This window comes from Canis lupus, chromosome 8, assembly GCF_011100685.1.
Source record: "Canis lupus familiaris isolate Mischka breed German Shepherd chromosome 8, alternate assembly UU_Cfam_GSD_1.0, whole genome shotgun sequence".
Classification (NCBI taxonomy): domain Eukaryota; kingdom Metazoa; phylum Chordata; class Mammalia; order Carnivora; family Canidae; genus Canis; species Canis lupus.
Window position 1 is genome coordinate 1,762,984 of NC_049229.1, and position 16,045 is coordinate 1,779,028.

At 59.5% G+C, this 16,045-nt stretch overlaps 1 protein-coding gene and 1 long non-coding RNA gene across 2 annotated transcripts in view; one reads left to right on the plus strand and one right to left on the minus strand.

Annotated features, from left to right (window-relative positions):
- Positions 1-5,025: 5,025 nt before the first annotated feature.
- LOC111096947 lies at positions 5,026-6,924 on the minus strand. Its single transcript, XR_005362805.1, has 2 exons — positions 6,184-6,924; positions 5,026-6,028 (listed from the first exon to the last, which is right to left on the minus strand). It is a non-coding gene; the product is annotated as an uncharacterized LOC111096947 (long non-coding RNA).
- Positions 6,925-7,413: 489 nt separating this feature from the next.
- Positions 7,414-16,045, plus strand: part of RIN3 (Ras and Rab interactor 3) — a 104,175-nt gene continuing 95,543 nt past the window's right edge. The window contains exon 1 of the mRNA XM_038544123.1: positions 7,414-7,486. Coding sequence (XP_038400051.1) covers positions 7,443-7,486 — 44 coding nt within the window. The 5' untranslated portion in view covers positions 7,414-7,442. The remainder of the gene's footprint in view (positions 7,487-16,045) is intronic.

The following is a 16,045-nucleotide window of genomic DNA, read 5'->3' on the forward strand; positions in this document are numbered from 1 at the left end:
GAACTGCACGTACTACATCGCTTCTAAAATGGCCCTGACAACCTCTGCCTCTGCTCTTCACACCTCCATGGAGTCCCCTCCCCTCAAATGTAGAGTTTCTTTCTAACATAATGGGTCCAAAATGACGGGATGCCACTTCCATGGTTAAGTTATAAGACAGCGGTGTTTCCATCTTGCCCACATATTCACTCTATTGTCTTCTCGGCCTCACACTTTGATGAGGTGAAGAGCATGTTCAGTGGCGTAGGGCACAGAGGAGGGCTTCCAGCCAGCAGCCTGCAAGAAACTGAGGCCCCTTGAGGAGCTGAACCCCACCAAGCCATCTTAGTTTGGAAGCAGAGCCTCCCCTAGTCGAGCCTTCGGATGAGACCCCAGCCCAGGCCAATAGCTTGGGTGCAGCCTTGTGAGATCCAGAAGCAGGACCAACCATCAAAATCGTGCCAGGACACCCAACCCTCACATTATCTGTGACATAATAAATGTGTGTTGTTTTAAGCTGCTATACCTGGGGGTCATTCGCTATGCAGCAAGATACCTGGTACACGCCCTTATATCTACACTTCCAGGCATACGAGACAACCCACTTCCTTGTACTGGGTCCACCTAGATTCAGAATTTTCTATCTATGGCTTGCCTCGTCCTACCAGAGTGAAAAGTCCTCAAGTGTAGGACGTCCACACCCTCCTGGGACCTCACTGGTGTCGTAGCTGTGTAGACTGCATGAATCAAGGGCATTCTGGCCCTGGTTTTAGCTCACCTTCTGACAGCACGAAGCAGGGATAGCTAATCCTCACAATAGCACAGAACTCAGAAACAGAGGAGCCTTTCTCCTTGGTAACAAATCATTTTTATTCAGTCAATTTGGGCTTTTTTTTTAAGATTTGATTTATTTATTCATGAGAAACACAGAGAGGAGAGAGAGGCAGAGACACAGGCAGAGGGAGAAGCAGGCTCCTGCAGGGAGCCTGACGGAGGACTTGATCCCAGGTCTCCAGGATCATGCCCTGGGCTGAAGGCGGCACTAAACCACTGAGTCACCTGGGCTGCCCCAATTCGGGCTTCTTAAGCACTTAATGCTTTCAGGGTCCTCCACCAGATATCGGTAGGGTGGAGTGTAGAAAAAAATTTTAAAGAAGGTGTACTCCTGGCTCCCAAGGAGTCTATCCTCATACTAAGGATAATCGAAGCATGAGAACATTCTAGTGTGTGGAGTCCGTAACACGTGCAGGTGAAGAGGGCATTCAGCTGGGGGCAGACCGGCTTTGGGGCAGATCCTGAGTCAGATGAACAAATACAGCCGGTTGTCTGGATGGGAAACGGGGTCCCTGAGGGAGGCCTTAGCAGCCTCTCCTCTCTGCCTCCAGGATGAATGGGAGCGGGTGGGTGGGTGGGGGACACCAGGCTAGAAGCTGTCTCAATACTCCACGCTGAGGGCTGCTTTAAAAGCCTTCTGGGGGGACACCCAGGGGGCTCTGCGGTGGAGCATCTGCCTTGGGCTCAGGTGTGATCCTAGGGTCCCGGGATCGAGTCCCACATTGGGCTCTCTGCATGGAGCCTGCTTCTCCCTCTCTCTGTGTCTCTGCCTCTGTGTGTGTGTGTGTCTCTCATGAATAAATAAAATCCTTATAAAAATAAAAAATAAAGGATTTCCCCAAAGTAGCAGGGAATGAGGTGAGGAGGCTTATTGGGGTCAGATGGCAGAAAAAGCCACAGAAAGAGCTGCTTTTTGTATCTGTTTTTGTACAAGCTATCCCAAACAGCCACCATTTCATCATATGTCACCACTTTAGCGGGCCGGAGTCGAGGCAGGCTTGCCCGGTGAATCTCCTGTCCCGCAGGACACCGACCGGGGCACCGCAGGGTCTTCAGCTGGCAGAAGGCTGGTGTGGAGAACCCAAAACAGCTTCACACACACGTCTGGGGCCTTGGCTGGTTTGCCCGTGTTCCCAGCCGGAGATGGAGTAGGACTCGGAGCACTCAGTCGGGGTGCCCAGCTGTGCCCTCGTAGTCCTGCCCCATCCCCAGCACATCCTCATGCTCCAGGGCTGATCCTCAGGGACGCTGCACCCACAGGGCCTGCCCAATGGGCCCCCAAGGCCTCTCTGGAGCCCCCGCCCTGCACCTGTCACAGGAGGTGGAGGGACAGAGAAGAGTCAGTGTGTTTGCTTTCCCAGGGCCCTCCTGAGGCCAGCGGGCAGCATCTGTCTGTGAGGTCCCTGCTCCTACCCCCTGCGGGCTTTCTACAGGACAGGACGTCTTACTTCTGGGTCTGCTGACCACCCCTTCAGGCTCAGGAAGTTACCGGGTCTGAGGCTGATGGCATCCTCCCTGGGACCTCCTCACCTACAAATTTACGTAAACCTCCTCAAATTATCCGGATCAGATACCCCATTTGTTTCTGGCGAGATCCGACTGGCACAGTAAAGGCCGTCATCATTGTACATACAGTATAGCTAACGTGCACTGAGCATGTACTATCCGCAGGCCCTGTTCGCAGCCCCTGACCTGTGGAAGCTCAGGCGACACTCACGGCAGCCCTAGGAGGTAGGCGCTAGTGCACCCGTGTCACAGGTGAGGATGCTGAAAGAGGCACAGGGAGGCTGAGCAGCTTGCCTGAGGTCACACAGCCACTAAGTGACAGCGCTGGGATTTGAACCCTGGCAGCCTGCTCTCATTGACCCTTCTAGGTAGAAGGAGGATTTCTGTGGCAACAACACACTGTTTCCTCGAAGTCTCTTATCCAACTCAGAAGCAAGGTTTGGGGACATTTTAAAAGGCAAGACTCCACTGTGAGACTTTTTTCTTTCCTATGAGTCCCCGGAAACTCCAGCAAGGCTCGAAGGCGACCTCCTGAGGGTGACCATCCCCTGAAAATTCCCACAGTGTTCCTTGGGACCCAGTCTGTTTTCCCTCACCTGGAGGGGGAGGGGGCTGGAGCAGGTGCACATGAGAGCTCCCCCCACCCCCACCCCCACACACAAGCAAACCAGCCTCTTACATTCGGGGGTTTGTGTGTCATTCCTATGGTTCTGCTGCCACGACTGGATGTCCCCCAGGCCCAGCAGGAGCTCCAACTGGGTTTGGGAATTTTCAAAAAGGAAAGGAAGATAAAAGGGACCGTATTCGTTCTTGCAATGGGGATGTTGAACGGAGCAGCGGCGTTAGCATGTTGGAATCTTGACCTCGAAGGGTGTTGCTAGGGCAGGCATGGTCTCCACCCTGGCTCCTTCCTGGGAACCACTTTGCCACACGGTGGCCCCGATGGCAAGTGCACTACCCTCAGCTTCCACTGTCCTAGCTCAGCCAGCCCGGGAGGGGAGGGGCGGCTGGCTTGCCCTGCGGTGCCAACGACAAGTCCCAGGGCAGGATTTTTTTTTTTTTTAAGATTTTATTTATTTATTCATGAGACACACAGAGAGAGAGAGAGAGAGAGAGAGACGGCAGAGACACAGGCAGAGGGAGAAGCAGGCTCCATGCACCCAGAGCCCGACATGGGACTCGATCCCGGGTCTCCAGGATCGCGCCCTGGGCCAAAGGCAGGCACTAAACCGCTGAGCCACCCAGGGATCCCCCAGGGCAGGATCTTACTGGCCCAACTTGGGTCGTGAGTTTGTCCACGAACTACTCACTGTGCCCGGCGAACAGAGGGCTGGGCTAGGCCAGACTAGAGCACGTGTTCCCTCGCAACTAGGACAGAAAGTTGTCAGCCTCTCCTGGAGCCACTGGGAGGAGTAGCTCCCTGGAGGGAGATCGGGCCCGGGGTGCTATGGACATGTGCGGACATGGGCACGGCTCTGGGGAAGGTGCCTGCAAGCTCCACAGCAGCACGACTCCTGAGATGTGTGTCCTGGGACAGAGGAGGGATGTGTGAGGACCAGATGGGTCAAAGGGGGCCCAGGAAGGACCCAGGGGGCAAACTTGGCCCAGGCCAGGTTTGGACCGGTAGAAGCTGCTCGGGTTTCTGGTATCTTGGCCACTTCCTTTTCCATCGGCGAGCAGCGCGGAAGCAGAGTGGGAGTCCATCTGGTGTCTTCCTGAGGAATTGTCTTCACAGAGCGGGGAAGCGGCAGGCCTTGCGGGGGTGAGGACCTTGGGGCTGTGCACATGGAACCCAGGCTTTGAGGGGCTTGTCCTGCCTCAGCAGAGGCCTGGGAAGCTGACGGAAGCCTTCACTGGGGGGTGGGGGGAGGCATGGAAGAGGGGGTGACTCGTAGGTCAGGCTGGCATCGCCTGCCCCTGAAAAGCTGCTGCAGGTGGGACAGCTGGATTGGCCTGTCCCCTGGTGCAGGGAGGCCAGTGAGTAGCCCGTGGCTTGTTGGAGCAGCAGCAAAAGGCCAGGAGTAGTGGCCCCTGGGCCATGCATGTCTACAGCGTCACTCCATGGCTCCTAAGGACCGTGCGGTGAGGCACTTGAGAGTGGCTTGCCTGGGCCTTCCCAGCCAGGGGCCCTGGGGCGGGACTGGAACACAAGTCCGTCCCCAAAGCTCAGGTCTTCAAATGGGGGCTACAGTTCCTGTCCAGGGAGACGCGGGAGAGTGTCCTCCATGGAGGAGGCAGTCAGCCTCCGGAGGAGAGGCTCTCACGACTGGGCCATAGAGACCTGGTTGGAGGCCACAGAGACGTGGCCCGAGCGGTCAGCATAGCCTCCTGGAGGCCGTATGTTTAAAAAAGAAAAACAGCTTAACTGAGATGGACGTCATGGACCGTACAACTAACCCATTTCAAGTGTACAAATCACTGGGTTAGTGTGACCACAGGGTTGTGCAACCATCACCACAGTCTAGGTCAGGGCATTTTCTTCACTGCCCCCTCTCCCCTAAAAATCCCCTGTAGCCACTAGCGCGCTCGTTCCCTGTGCCCCGCCCCCAGCCTCTAGCAACCACCGGTTGACTTTCTGTCTCCGTGGATTTGCCTGTCCTGGACACTCTGTGCGAATAGAATCTGACAGGAGGCGGCCCCCTGAAGGGTCGCAGGGCTCTTCTCATGTCCCAGCGCCTAAGAGTGAATCTCGTGGACACAAAAGAATGAAATGAAGTGAAAGTTTATTAGGCGAGGGTGAGAGCCAAAAGGAGAGGAGAGAGCTCTCTAGAGGGAGGGGGGTCCCCGGGGATTGCCCAGGTGGGGTGGGGGTGAGGGGGCTTGCTGGCCACCTCCCACTGCGAGCTGACCAGGAGGCCTGTGGCCCTGAGACGCCTGCGCCACGTCGGGTTGAGCGAGGACTGCTGATAACACCCTTGCTGGCTCACTCCTCTGCGGTCTCGTCGCTTTGTGACTACAGTGTAGCGGCCCCCGAGATATGCTCCCCGACACCCAGGGCCAGGCTGTCCACTTTGCTCTCTTGTCTGCGGTTTTCTTGGTTTTGTCCGCCTCAGCACTTGCCCCCAGTTGGGGTCCTGTGGGCAGGGTCCTCAGGGGGTCTGGGGCTTCCCTCTCTCCCCGCCTCCACCTTCATTAACCCTTTCCTTACTCAGTCCTCCTGCTTCTTCCTTGGAGTGTCTTTGCCAGGTGCCTCCAGGCTGAAGCCTGTGTCAGCGCCACATTCCTGTTCATGGCCCAGTCACCTACTGTTGCACGGAGTGCCCGTGTTGTGTTGATCCGCTCATGGGCTGGTGGACACTGGGACTGTTCCCACCTTTTCATCAACGTAAGCAGTACTGCTACGGACACTCAGGCATGAGCATGTGTGAACATGTGTGTGTGTTTCCAGGCAGTGCATCCCTGAGAGGGGGCCTACTGTGTCACGCACTAACTCCATGCTTCACCTTCTGAGGAGTGGCCAGGTGGTCTCCTGAAGCGGCTGCACGGTCTTCTAGTCCCTCCTCCAGGCTGTGCTGCCTTGATGCACAGGGATCCTCTCCTCTCTCACCTCCACCAGGTGGACTGGGCCAAGGCAGGCGTGTGGGGAGCAGGGCCGAGGCATGGAGGGCAGGGTCTGGATGCGTGGACTCGGGCCTGGTTCTGTCTGTGCTCAGCCCGTGTGTGGCCTCGGGCGAGGCTCCTTCTCTCCTTTATGGTTCTGTTTTCTCCTCTGTGAAACGAAGGCCTCAGGCCAGTGGGTCTTGGGGGGGACACGGGGCAGAGGCTGGAGACACTTTGGGTGGGGATGCTCCAGGTATCTGGTGTGAGGAGGTCAGGGTGCTGCCAGACCCCCCATGGGACCGGGGCAGCCCCCACAGCAGTTACCTGGCCCCAAATGTCGGCATGCCGGGGCTGAGGAGCCCAGTGTGATACTTGGGGGGACCTGTGGAGATGGAGACTGGTCCTGTCCAGTCGCTGTGAAAGGCTGTGAGGGCAGCAGGCTCAGGAGGCATTTTGAGGGCCAGGCACTTAGAAGACAGGCCTCCTGGTCCCACAGGAGTGGCCTGGCTGCTGTATTTGCATGATCTCGAGGGCTCCCTGGCCCTGACCCCACCTGGGTGCATTGCACGCCTCCCTCGGACTACCTTGTAAAGTAGTGAGTTCCTTGTTAGCGGAGGCATGCAAGGCCACCTGTCAGGGATGTGGAGGCGGCCGCCTGCCTCTGGTCTGGGGCTGCCCCTGGCTGAGTGCTGGGCTCCTTGAGGCAGGAGGCGAGGCTGAGGCTCGTGGCTCTCGCTTCCCCACCCGCCAGTGGGTGCAGCCCTCGGCGCCTTCCCGCCCTCGGGCTCTTCCCCCTAGGAGGGTGGGAGACTTTCCCTGAGTTTCCCTCTGGGCACCTGGCTGCGGGAGCCTCCGGCGCCCCCCCCTCCCCGCCCCGCCTGCAGGCTCGCGGGCTTCCGTGTGCCCGGCTCGGGCTGGGCTGGGGCTCGGCCGCCGCGTCCGCAGACAGCCCTTGACCACCAAGGCCAGCCTCTTCCTGAAAGCCCCGCTCGCCCCGATACAGGAAGTGGAAGCGAGCGAGGCCCGGGGCGCGGCGGCGGCTCCCACTCGGCGGCGGGGCGGCCCTTGCGAGGGCCCGGCGGGGCCATGCGGGCGCCCGGGACACGGCGGCCCGCGCCGCCCGCCGCCTGAGCCCCCGAGCAGCGGCCGGAGCCCCCGAGCAGCGGTGCGAGCCCCCGAGCAGCGGTGCGAGCCCCCCAGCAGCGGCCCGAGCCCCCCAGCAGCGGCCGGAGCCCCCGAGCAGCGGCGCGAGCCCCCGAGCAGCGGCCGGAGCCCCCGAGCAGCGGTGCGAGCCCCGGAGCAGCGGCCCGAGCCCCCCGAGCAGCCGCCTGAGCCCCCGAGCAGCGGTGCGAGCCCCCCAGCAGCGGCCCGAGCCCCCCAGCAGCGGCCGGAGCCCCCGAGCAGCGGCGCGAGCCCCCGAGCAGCGGCCGGAGCCCCCGAGCAGCGGCGCGAGCCCCCGAGCAGCGGCCCGAGCCCCCCGAGCAGCCGCCTGAGCCCCCGAGCAGCGGTGCGAGCCCCCGAGCAGCGGCCGGAGCCCCCCGAGCAGCGGCCCGAGCCCCCGAGCAGCGGCCGGAGCCGGCGGCATGATCCGACGGGCCGGGGCGGCCGCGCGCGGGGGCCCCGCGGGGTAAGTCCGGGGAGCGCCCGTCTGCCTGCGGCCCCGGGCGGGGGGCGGGGGGCGGGGGGCGGCGTCGGGGCGGGACCCGGGCGGCGGCGGGACCCGGACGCGTGGCCGGCGGGGAAGCCTGGACGGCCCGGCTCGCGCACGGGGGCGGCTGGGAGGGCGCCCCGACCCCGGCCCCGACCCCGGCCCCGACCCCGGCCCCGACCCCGGCCCCGGCTCCGCCCCGAGCCGCCGAGCCGCAGAAGCCGCCCCCCGGGGCCGCGTCCCGCCAGCCCCCGGCACCGCCGCGCCCGCGCCCCGCGGGATCCCCGCCCTCGGGCCGCCCGGGGACGCCCACCCGCGGGGACGCCGGGGTCGGGGCGCGGGGGCCCTCGGGAGCGCGAGGCCGCGGCCCTGCGCCTGAAGCCCCACTCGCTCGGGAACCGGCTTTCGGGAGGGGCTCGGGGCCGCGGCTTGGGGCGAGCCCCCGGCCCGGAACCCGAACTCGCTTCTGGGCGAGGCTCAGGGCTGCGCCCCCCGCCCCGCGCCCCGCGCCCCGCGCCCCGCCCCGCGCCGGGAGAGCTTCCCCAGGTGCCGGCCGCCCCGGTTCTGCAGGCGGACTCTCGGGAAAGCCTCGGAGAGCCCTTCTGGGTGCCAAGGCCTAGGGGCGCCCCCCCCCCCCGCCCGGCTGCCGTCCCCGGCTTTCTGGCTTAAAAACCCCGGGGGCCTCCTCCCGCCGCCGCCCGGCCTAGCCGGCCCCTCCCCGCCCCGGCCGAGCTCTCCTCTCCTAAAACAAGGGGAATGGGCAGATCTGCGCTGCGCGACGGGAGGGGGTGACCGGTTCCCACCCCGGTGGGAGGATGGGTCCGAGGGGCCCTTAACCCTTCTGCATCTGAATGCCCCCCTGAATGCCCCCCTCCTCCCATCGAGGCCCCTCCTGGGAAATTCTGCCTGGATGCTTTCCCTTGGAAGTGACCGCTGCAAAGACAAACGTCATCCGGTGGGAAGAATTGGACATTATGTAGGGGAAGGGGCCCCTTCCGCTGGTTTCTACCACACCCAGTATTTCAAGGTGGAGCAGGGAGGAGTTTCCCACGGAGAAAGGAGAGGGTGGGGGGGCCAGGGTCCTGACCTCTCCGCGCCCCTCCACCTTAGGAATGACACCAGAATGACATCACCTTCCCCATTTCCTTTTGTCTTTGTTCCCTACTGGGTCAGTTACTTAACCTCTCTGTGCCTCAGTTTACTTACATCTGCCCTCACACAGTTGTTTTGAGGGTTAAATGAGATGATGCATAAGGAGTTTTGCACAACGGGGCCCCTGGGTGGCTCAATCAGCAGAGCATCTGATTCTTGATTTGGGTTCAGGTCATGATCTCAGGGTCCCAGGATCCAGCCCTGGGTCAGCCAGGGGTGGGGCTCCCTGCTGAGCAGGGAGTCTGCTTGAGATTCTTTCCACCCCCTGGGAAAGGGAGATGCTCCTCCCCCTGCTCATACATTCCCTTACTCTCTTTCTCTAAAAATAAACAAATCTTTAAAAAAAAAAAAAAAAGCTTTGCACATTCACCCATAAACTCTTAATACTTATCGTTGATAACAGTAGTTATCTCTGTTTACCATCTATTTAACCTTGGACGGGAGACCTGGCCTTTGCCTCATGTGTAAACTGGGAGGTCACAGTAACACTCACTTCATCGGATTGTTATGAGGTTTGGATGAATTGATATTTAAGCAGCTGCCTACAGGCAGTTAAGGGTTAACACACCAGTCCAGGCCTGCTCAGAACAGTCCTGGCACATTGAATATTGGCTTGTTGCTAAAAACATCACTTTATTTAAGAGGACCTTTTGTGTGGGAGGGTTCCTAAAGAGTACCTCACCAAACCTTGGGCCTGGTACAGGCGGGGATCCCTTTGAGAACATTCCTGGAAGGTACTTGCATACCTCCAGGGACCCAGAGCTTGTTCCTGTGGCAGCTCTTTGACGGGTGCACAACTAAGGAATTCCTGAATGTGAGCTGCCCCCTGCCCTCCCCTAGCTTCTGCTGCAGGAGACCCAGTCCTTCTCGACCTTCAGGCACTATAAGGCAGTTCTCGGGTGCACTCCCATGCATCACCTGTTCCTGGGCTGCACCTCCACCTGTGTTGCAGCCCAAAGATGATGATGAGGGGTGATCATCTACAACTCCAACCCCCAGGCCACCCCCAGGCCACCCCCAGGCCCTGCTGACCCTCAGGAGGACTCTTCTTTCCACTTGGCTCCCCAAAACCCCCTCCTCGCAGCCAGGAGATGATGTTCGGACAGCCAGTGAGCATGCCTGTCTCCCTCACCCCGCGGGAGCTAGGATAGTGTCAGGTGGGTGTCAGCCCGCTGGAAGAGGAGTGGGAGGATTTGGCAAAAGCAAGCTCCATCTACTTCTTGTTGAGAGTGTCAGCTAGAGAGAAAGAAAAAGCAGACAGGCTGTCCAGGGAGGTGGTGTTTGGGAGAGGCCTGAAGGAAGTGGGAGAGCAAACAAGTCCCTGGAGGATGCTGCTGGCATGTCAGGAGCCTGGAGGCCAGGGGCCCTGGAGTAGAGAGTGTGGGAGATGAGGACAGAAGGTGGTCTCGTCGGGTAACGGCTTTGGAGAGTGCTGGGTGCCACTGATAGGGTTTGCACAGAGAGGTGGTCTCATTGGCACTGGGCCATGGTGCACATAGACTGTTGGGGGAACAGAAGCTGGGACAGGGAAATCTGCAGGGAAAGAGGCTTTTGGGGAGGCAGGAGGGAGGGCTGCGGGCTAGGGTGCTGGGCTGGTGACTTGGAGGTGAGGTAGGAGAGGACGGGGCATTGAGGATGAGCCTGGTGACTCTGTGACCTGCCAAGAGGCCAGCGGCCAAGCTGTGCAGGGGTCACTGAGGACGTGGACACGCAGAGCTCCTACCTTTATATGTCTGATCAATTGAGAGTCTGCTTGAGATTTTATTTGAAAAAGGATTTCACTCTTGGATCTAATTCAGTGAGGGAAAGGCAACCCAGAAAGAGGAAGTGACTTAGCCAAGGTCTTAGGAGCCGGAGGAGGGACTGGGCTCAGAAATCGGGTCTCCTGGGCCCTGGGCCTGCAAGGAGCTGCCTGGGCCAATCCCCAGGGTTTGGGAGAGGCTGACATGGTGCAGGGGTCCTGCTGAACCCCTTGAGATGGGTCCCCCAAGCACTACAGGAGCTATGACTGGGAGCTCTTCTGGGCTGGGGCCCACCCAGACCTGGGATGAATTCAGGGTCCCAGGTCCCAAGTCCCAGCTCCAGCTCTGTCTGTGGACCTGGCCTTCCTGGCTTTCAGGGGCTCAGGTTCCCAGGTGGTCCTGGTGGGTGCTCAGCTGGGAGACCCAGCCCCTTCCAGGCCCTAAAAGAGGCTCTGGCCCATGGGCTGTGAAGGGTTACCTGAGCAGCTAGGGCCTGTACTTCCGGGCCACACACCACCTAGGAAGCGCGTTGGGGAGGAGGGGGTTGGCCCAGGGTCTGCTTGGGATGGGGGAGTCTCAGCACATTTGTCCCCAGGGCCCTCCCCCTCATCTCCCCTACCACTTGCAAGGACCTATCCTAGGTCTGGGCCCCTGTGTGGGGATCTTTACTGAGGTTGAAAGTATTAAAAGCTTCAAATCCTATAAAGACACCTGCATTTTAATCCAGGAGATCAAAAAATAAAAGACAGAAAGGAACCCAGGATAGTTATGCTCTGTGAAGGGGGCCCCAGGGGTGCCTCGCAGCCAGGGGTCGGAGCGGGGGTGGGGTGTGGACAGGCAGGCACCAGCTCCGTCCTCTCTATCCCATCACAGAGGCCATCGGTCCCTTCAGTGGAGGTCACCCCAGTGGCACCCAGGCAGGGATGAATGAGCAGAGCTGTGTAGGCAGCAGCATTGAGGAGTGAGGACAGGACTGGAGGGGAGAAGCTTCTGAGCGAAGCCCGGGGATGGGGAAGCATAGAGTGGGGTTTCGGCAGGGAGAGTCTGCCCTTGGGTCATCAGAGCAGGGGAGGTGAGTCTTGGCTGGACGTGCTGAGGGAAACAGCCTATGTGGGAAGGAAGCCCATCCTCAGCGTCCGGGTTGCTGTAGGGTTTTGAAGAGCCTGTGTCCCCAGAAAGAGCCCCCACCAGGGGAGGGTGACTCAGGAAAGTCTCGGGCTTCCTGTGCACCCCTAGCTGTCTGCCCCCAGAAGGGACTGAGTGCCCGGCGTCCACTTGTTCTTGGCAAGTTGGCTTGGGGACCGTGAGCACTACTCTGGCGGCCACAGCTTAGAGCTTCTGGCCACGTAATGACTGTCACCCTGGACCTGCCATTTATCCCACCCCACGGGTGTCCAAAACACATGTTTTCAGAAGCTAAAGATGAGAACTGGGATCTTAATGACTCTTATTTATTCTTCTGCTTTTTTAAGATATTTATTTATTTATTTAAGAGAGAGAGAGCGCGTGCAAGCGTGCACATGAGGGCAGGGAAGGGGAGGGACAGAGAGTCTGAGGCTGACTCTGTGCTGAGCACAGAGCCCAACGTGGGGCTTGATCACAACCAGGAGATTGTGACCTGAGTGGAGACCAAGAGCCGGATGCTTACCCCCCTGAGCCCTCGGGCGCCCTGACACCATCCTGCCACCACCCCTCACGCCCCCTGCTCAGATGAGCCTTTCTGGTGATGGCTCCTGCTCCTGGAGACAGAAGATAGCCGTCCAGCCCCCGCCGAGGTCCCACAGGCTGGGTGGAAAGGACAGCGTGACCCCCTAGAGCCCCTAATCATCTTAGGTGCCACGATGTGCTCCTGGAAAGGCCCTCAGGGACCCCCTGTCCTCTGTAACCCTTTCCAGTCCTGCACGAAGCTGGTGCACAGCTTTACTTTCTCTGCCCTCCCTGGCATGTACAGCTGCCGTAGCCTCCCGCCTCTGCCCACAGAGGTCCTTCCAGCTGGGAGGCTGCCACCTCCTCCATGAAGCCTTCCGTCCACACAGCTCTTGGACCTTTCTCCTCTGTGGATACTCAAAAAAGCTTTTTGCATGAACCACTTATCTACGTAGCAAGACACTAAAACCCCTTTGATATCACGTCTTCCTGTTTACACTCTAAACTTTCAAATGAAAGGGATCAGATCTTTCACCTGCACATCTTTCTGCCCTGCACACAGCTGGCACTCAATAAATGCTGGAGGACAACGATTTCCTAAACGGGATTCTAAAGCTTGCCTCGCAGCCTTCTCTTTTGCGTCCTAAAGCACCTGAACTGCTGGAACTATTTGTAGGACACCCCAGGCCTCAGGGTGGGGCCCAGGACGGGGTTGGGGTAGTGGTGGTGGTGGATGGGGGTCAGGAACCCAACTCCCCTTGTGCAGCAGGTGGTGACCTCCCGGGGCCACCATACCCTCCCCCAGCCTGGAGCAGGAGGGTAGGGTCCCTGTGTCGCCCCCAATCCCTTCATTTTACTGTCCTCAGTTGCATTTCCTCGCTTCTCTGGGAGGAGACCAGGGGAGGGGGAGGCCAGCCCTGGAGCCGCGATACGAGAGGCTCCATGGCCCCAGCAAAGAATGGGGGTAGCTGAGTGTGCAGGTTCTGGGGGAGCCCAGGCTGGGCCCCAAGGGCAGGTGTGTGGTCCACTGAGAAATGAGGAAGATAGTGTGGTGATTCTGGTGGTGGCGCTCAGTGTACGTCAGCCAGAGTCGTGGAACCATCCCTTCCCGGGCAGAGCTGCCTTTTGTTCTGAGGTTGGGGTCGGTCCCTGTGTTTTTGCTACGTGAGGCCTCCTTTCTTCCATGGAGTGACTGGGTGAATTGTGGTGGTCACTAGTTCTCCATGTCTTCTTGGCAAAATAATGTGAATAAAATGCTGCCCCGGCCGCTCCAGCGCCCCTGGTGATCACCGGGGACCTACCTGTGCCTTCCTTGGCTGACCGGGAGGGGCTTGCAGGCTCCCAGGCTGGGGCGTCGGTGGGGCTGGCGGATGTGAAGGCTCCCGTCACATGGGGATGCGGGAGTGTCTGTAGGAGGCAAGTCTCTGATGGTCTCTGGGCCTCAGTCTCCCATCTGAGAAATGAGCCCGGGCCCCCACCTGGTCTGACATTCGGTGACCCCCTGAATCCTGGGCCAAGAGGCAGCAGAAGCCGGTTTGCGGAGTGATGCTGGCGCCCAGGGGACTGCGTGCCAGCTGCGGATCACCTCGCCCTTCTTCCTCCTGACAGCCTATGGAACAGTCTGGACCATATGCGAATGCTTGCATAAGAGCCAGGGATCCCGAGGGACGGCTTCCGGTCATCACCCTGACCTGGTGCCTGGAAGGAAATGCTTTTTCACTGCTCTGGGTTTATTTTTGAAAGAAGTGCATTGGTTTTAGAAGGCTGCTGTGGGGCCGGCCCCGAGCACCCGGGTAGAGCTTGCTGCCCGGACGGTGGGCCAGGAAGGCCACGTTGCTGTGGCGCCACTGAATGAGACCGTAGTTGCAAGGGGACACTGCTCAGGCCATGGTGTGTGGGAGCCGGGGAGTCGCTGGGGAGTCGCAGAGCCATGTGTTCCGGAGCTCCTGGTGGGAGGCATGAGGCCTGAGACAGGGGGCTCCCGCACAGGCCCGGTGCTGCCCTGAGGTAGCCAGCCTATCCCCATGCAGGCCATGGATGACACAGGGTGCCCCCCGCCCCCCAGGGTTATATGGTGAGCCCAGGCCCTTTCCTCCTGTCAGCATGGCCTGGGAGGACAAAACAGCGATGGGTGGGTGCAGGGGAGCCCTCCTTGTCCCTAGGTGTCCATGGGGCGGGGGGCCTACGAAGTCCCTAACTGGGCAGCTGTCAGCCCCTGTCTCCCATAGAAGAGTCTGGAAGGCACCGTCATGGCCACCACCGTGGCTCTCCCTCCTGCCAGCCCCCCTGCTGCCCAAGGCTGACCCAGTGGTCCAGGAGTAGCTCTGGTGACCCATGGAGCCCCTGCCCGCGTCTGCCTATAACTCCTGGGAGTGCTTCTGCCCAGGCCGTACTTGTCGGAAAGAATGAGCCAGCCGCCATGAAGTGTCAGTTCCCTTTTAGAAGAAACGGCCCAGCAAGCGGTTGTGGTCAAGGCCCGTTGCTGCCGTGTGCACCACGGTGCACGCTCAGGCCACATCCTGTGGTCTGATGGCCCCGGCCCGGCCCCGCCCCCTCCGTCCTGGCACTGGGCGGACACACAGTGCCCCCAGAAAGGTTCAGGAGGGCCGCGGGGGCGGGGACCTTGGAGCCCATCAGTGACAGGCTGCCCCAGAGGAGCCCATCCTAGGGCACACTGCCCCCCCACGAGGGGGCCCCCACCTTCATCACTGACACTGAGACCTCTGTCGAAGCCAAGAACCCATTCCCCCCAAGGTAAGAGATGGGATGTCAGCTGTCCACACCGGCCCAACTCTGTGGCTGACATTCGGTAGGTGAAAATAGGCCTGATGAAAAAGCCTGCTTTCTGAAGGTGGATAGAGGACGGGGGTTGTAGGGGCAGCCCAGGAGAAGGAGGGACCACGCAGTGCACATGGGCCTTCTTCTTCTGCACAGGCCGTTCCAGAGCTAAACTGTTCCCTCTAAGTGCACATCCCCCCCTCCCCCCCCCCGCCCCCCGCCCCCCGCCTCCGGGACCAGAGGAGTGAAGGACTCTGTGTCGGACGTTCACAATCTCATGATCTCTGGCTAAGGAGCAAGCTGTCATGATGGAATTCACCAGGGACCCTTCTCCCTGGCCTCCTTGTCTCCAGCTCCTTTAATCCCAATCACTGTCACAGACACATACTGGAAATTTCTCTAGGGATGTTGCAATTCAAAGCAAGGACTCAGCTTCCTACAGATGGCACCTGATGATGGCATTTATTATGCTCGCTGCTTTCTGTTCTTGACATTTTCAACACAGCATCCATCTAAAATATATTCATAGATTCTTTTCTCTACTAATTAAGTTCTTTATCCATCCTCACCCATCTATCCATCCATCCATCTATCCTCCTATCCAGACTCCAGTCTGTCTATCCATCCATCCTCTCTCTATCCTCTCATCCTTATGCTCATCCACCATCCATCCTCCCATCCAGATACCAGTCCATCCCTGCATCCATGCATGCATGCACGCATGCATCATCCATCCATCCTCTCTCCATCCTCCCATCCAGCCACCAGTCCATCCATTCATCCATCCATCCATTTACTGAACATTTATTAAACATTGAGAAGCTTCCAGTTTCTCTATCAGAGAAAGTAAGAGAAATATGCACATAGTGAAAGGACAGGGCACAATGTAAGATCCTGCCCATGTCCTACTACCCCTGCCTGTGCTGAGCGGGCAGGACCTAGCAGAGATGGCACCTGGATGCGTCTTGAAGAATGAGGTTCTAACAGCCGAAATCAGGCAAATGCAGCTGAGGGCGTCCTGCGTAGATGGGAAGCACAGGGCAGGAGGTGGGAAGGGCCAGTGTATAGAGCAACAGTCCATGTGCTGAATCCCGGAAGTGGGTGGGCCTCAGCCACAGGTTGGGGAATTTGGAGTTAATTCCGTGGCAGAGACCACAGGTCTGTCCCCACTTAGCGCGGGCCAGCCAGGGCAAGTCACTACACCTGTCCCGTCCAGAAC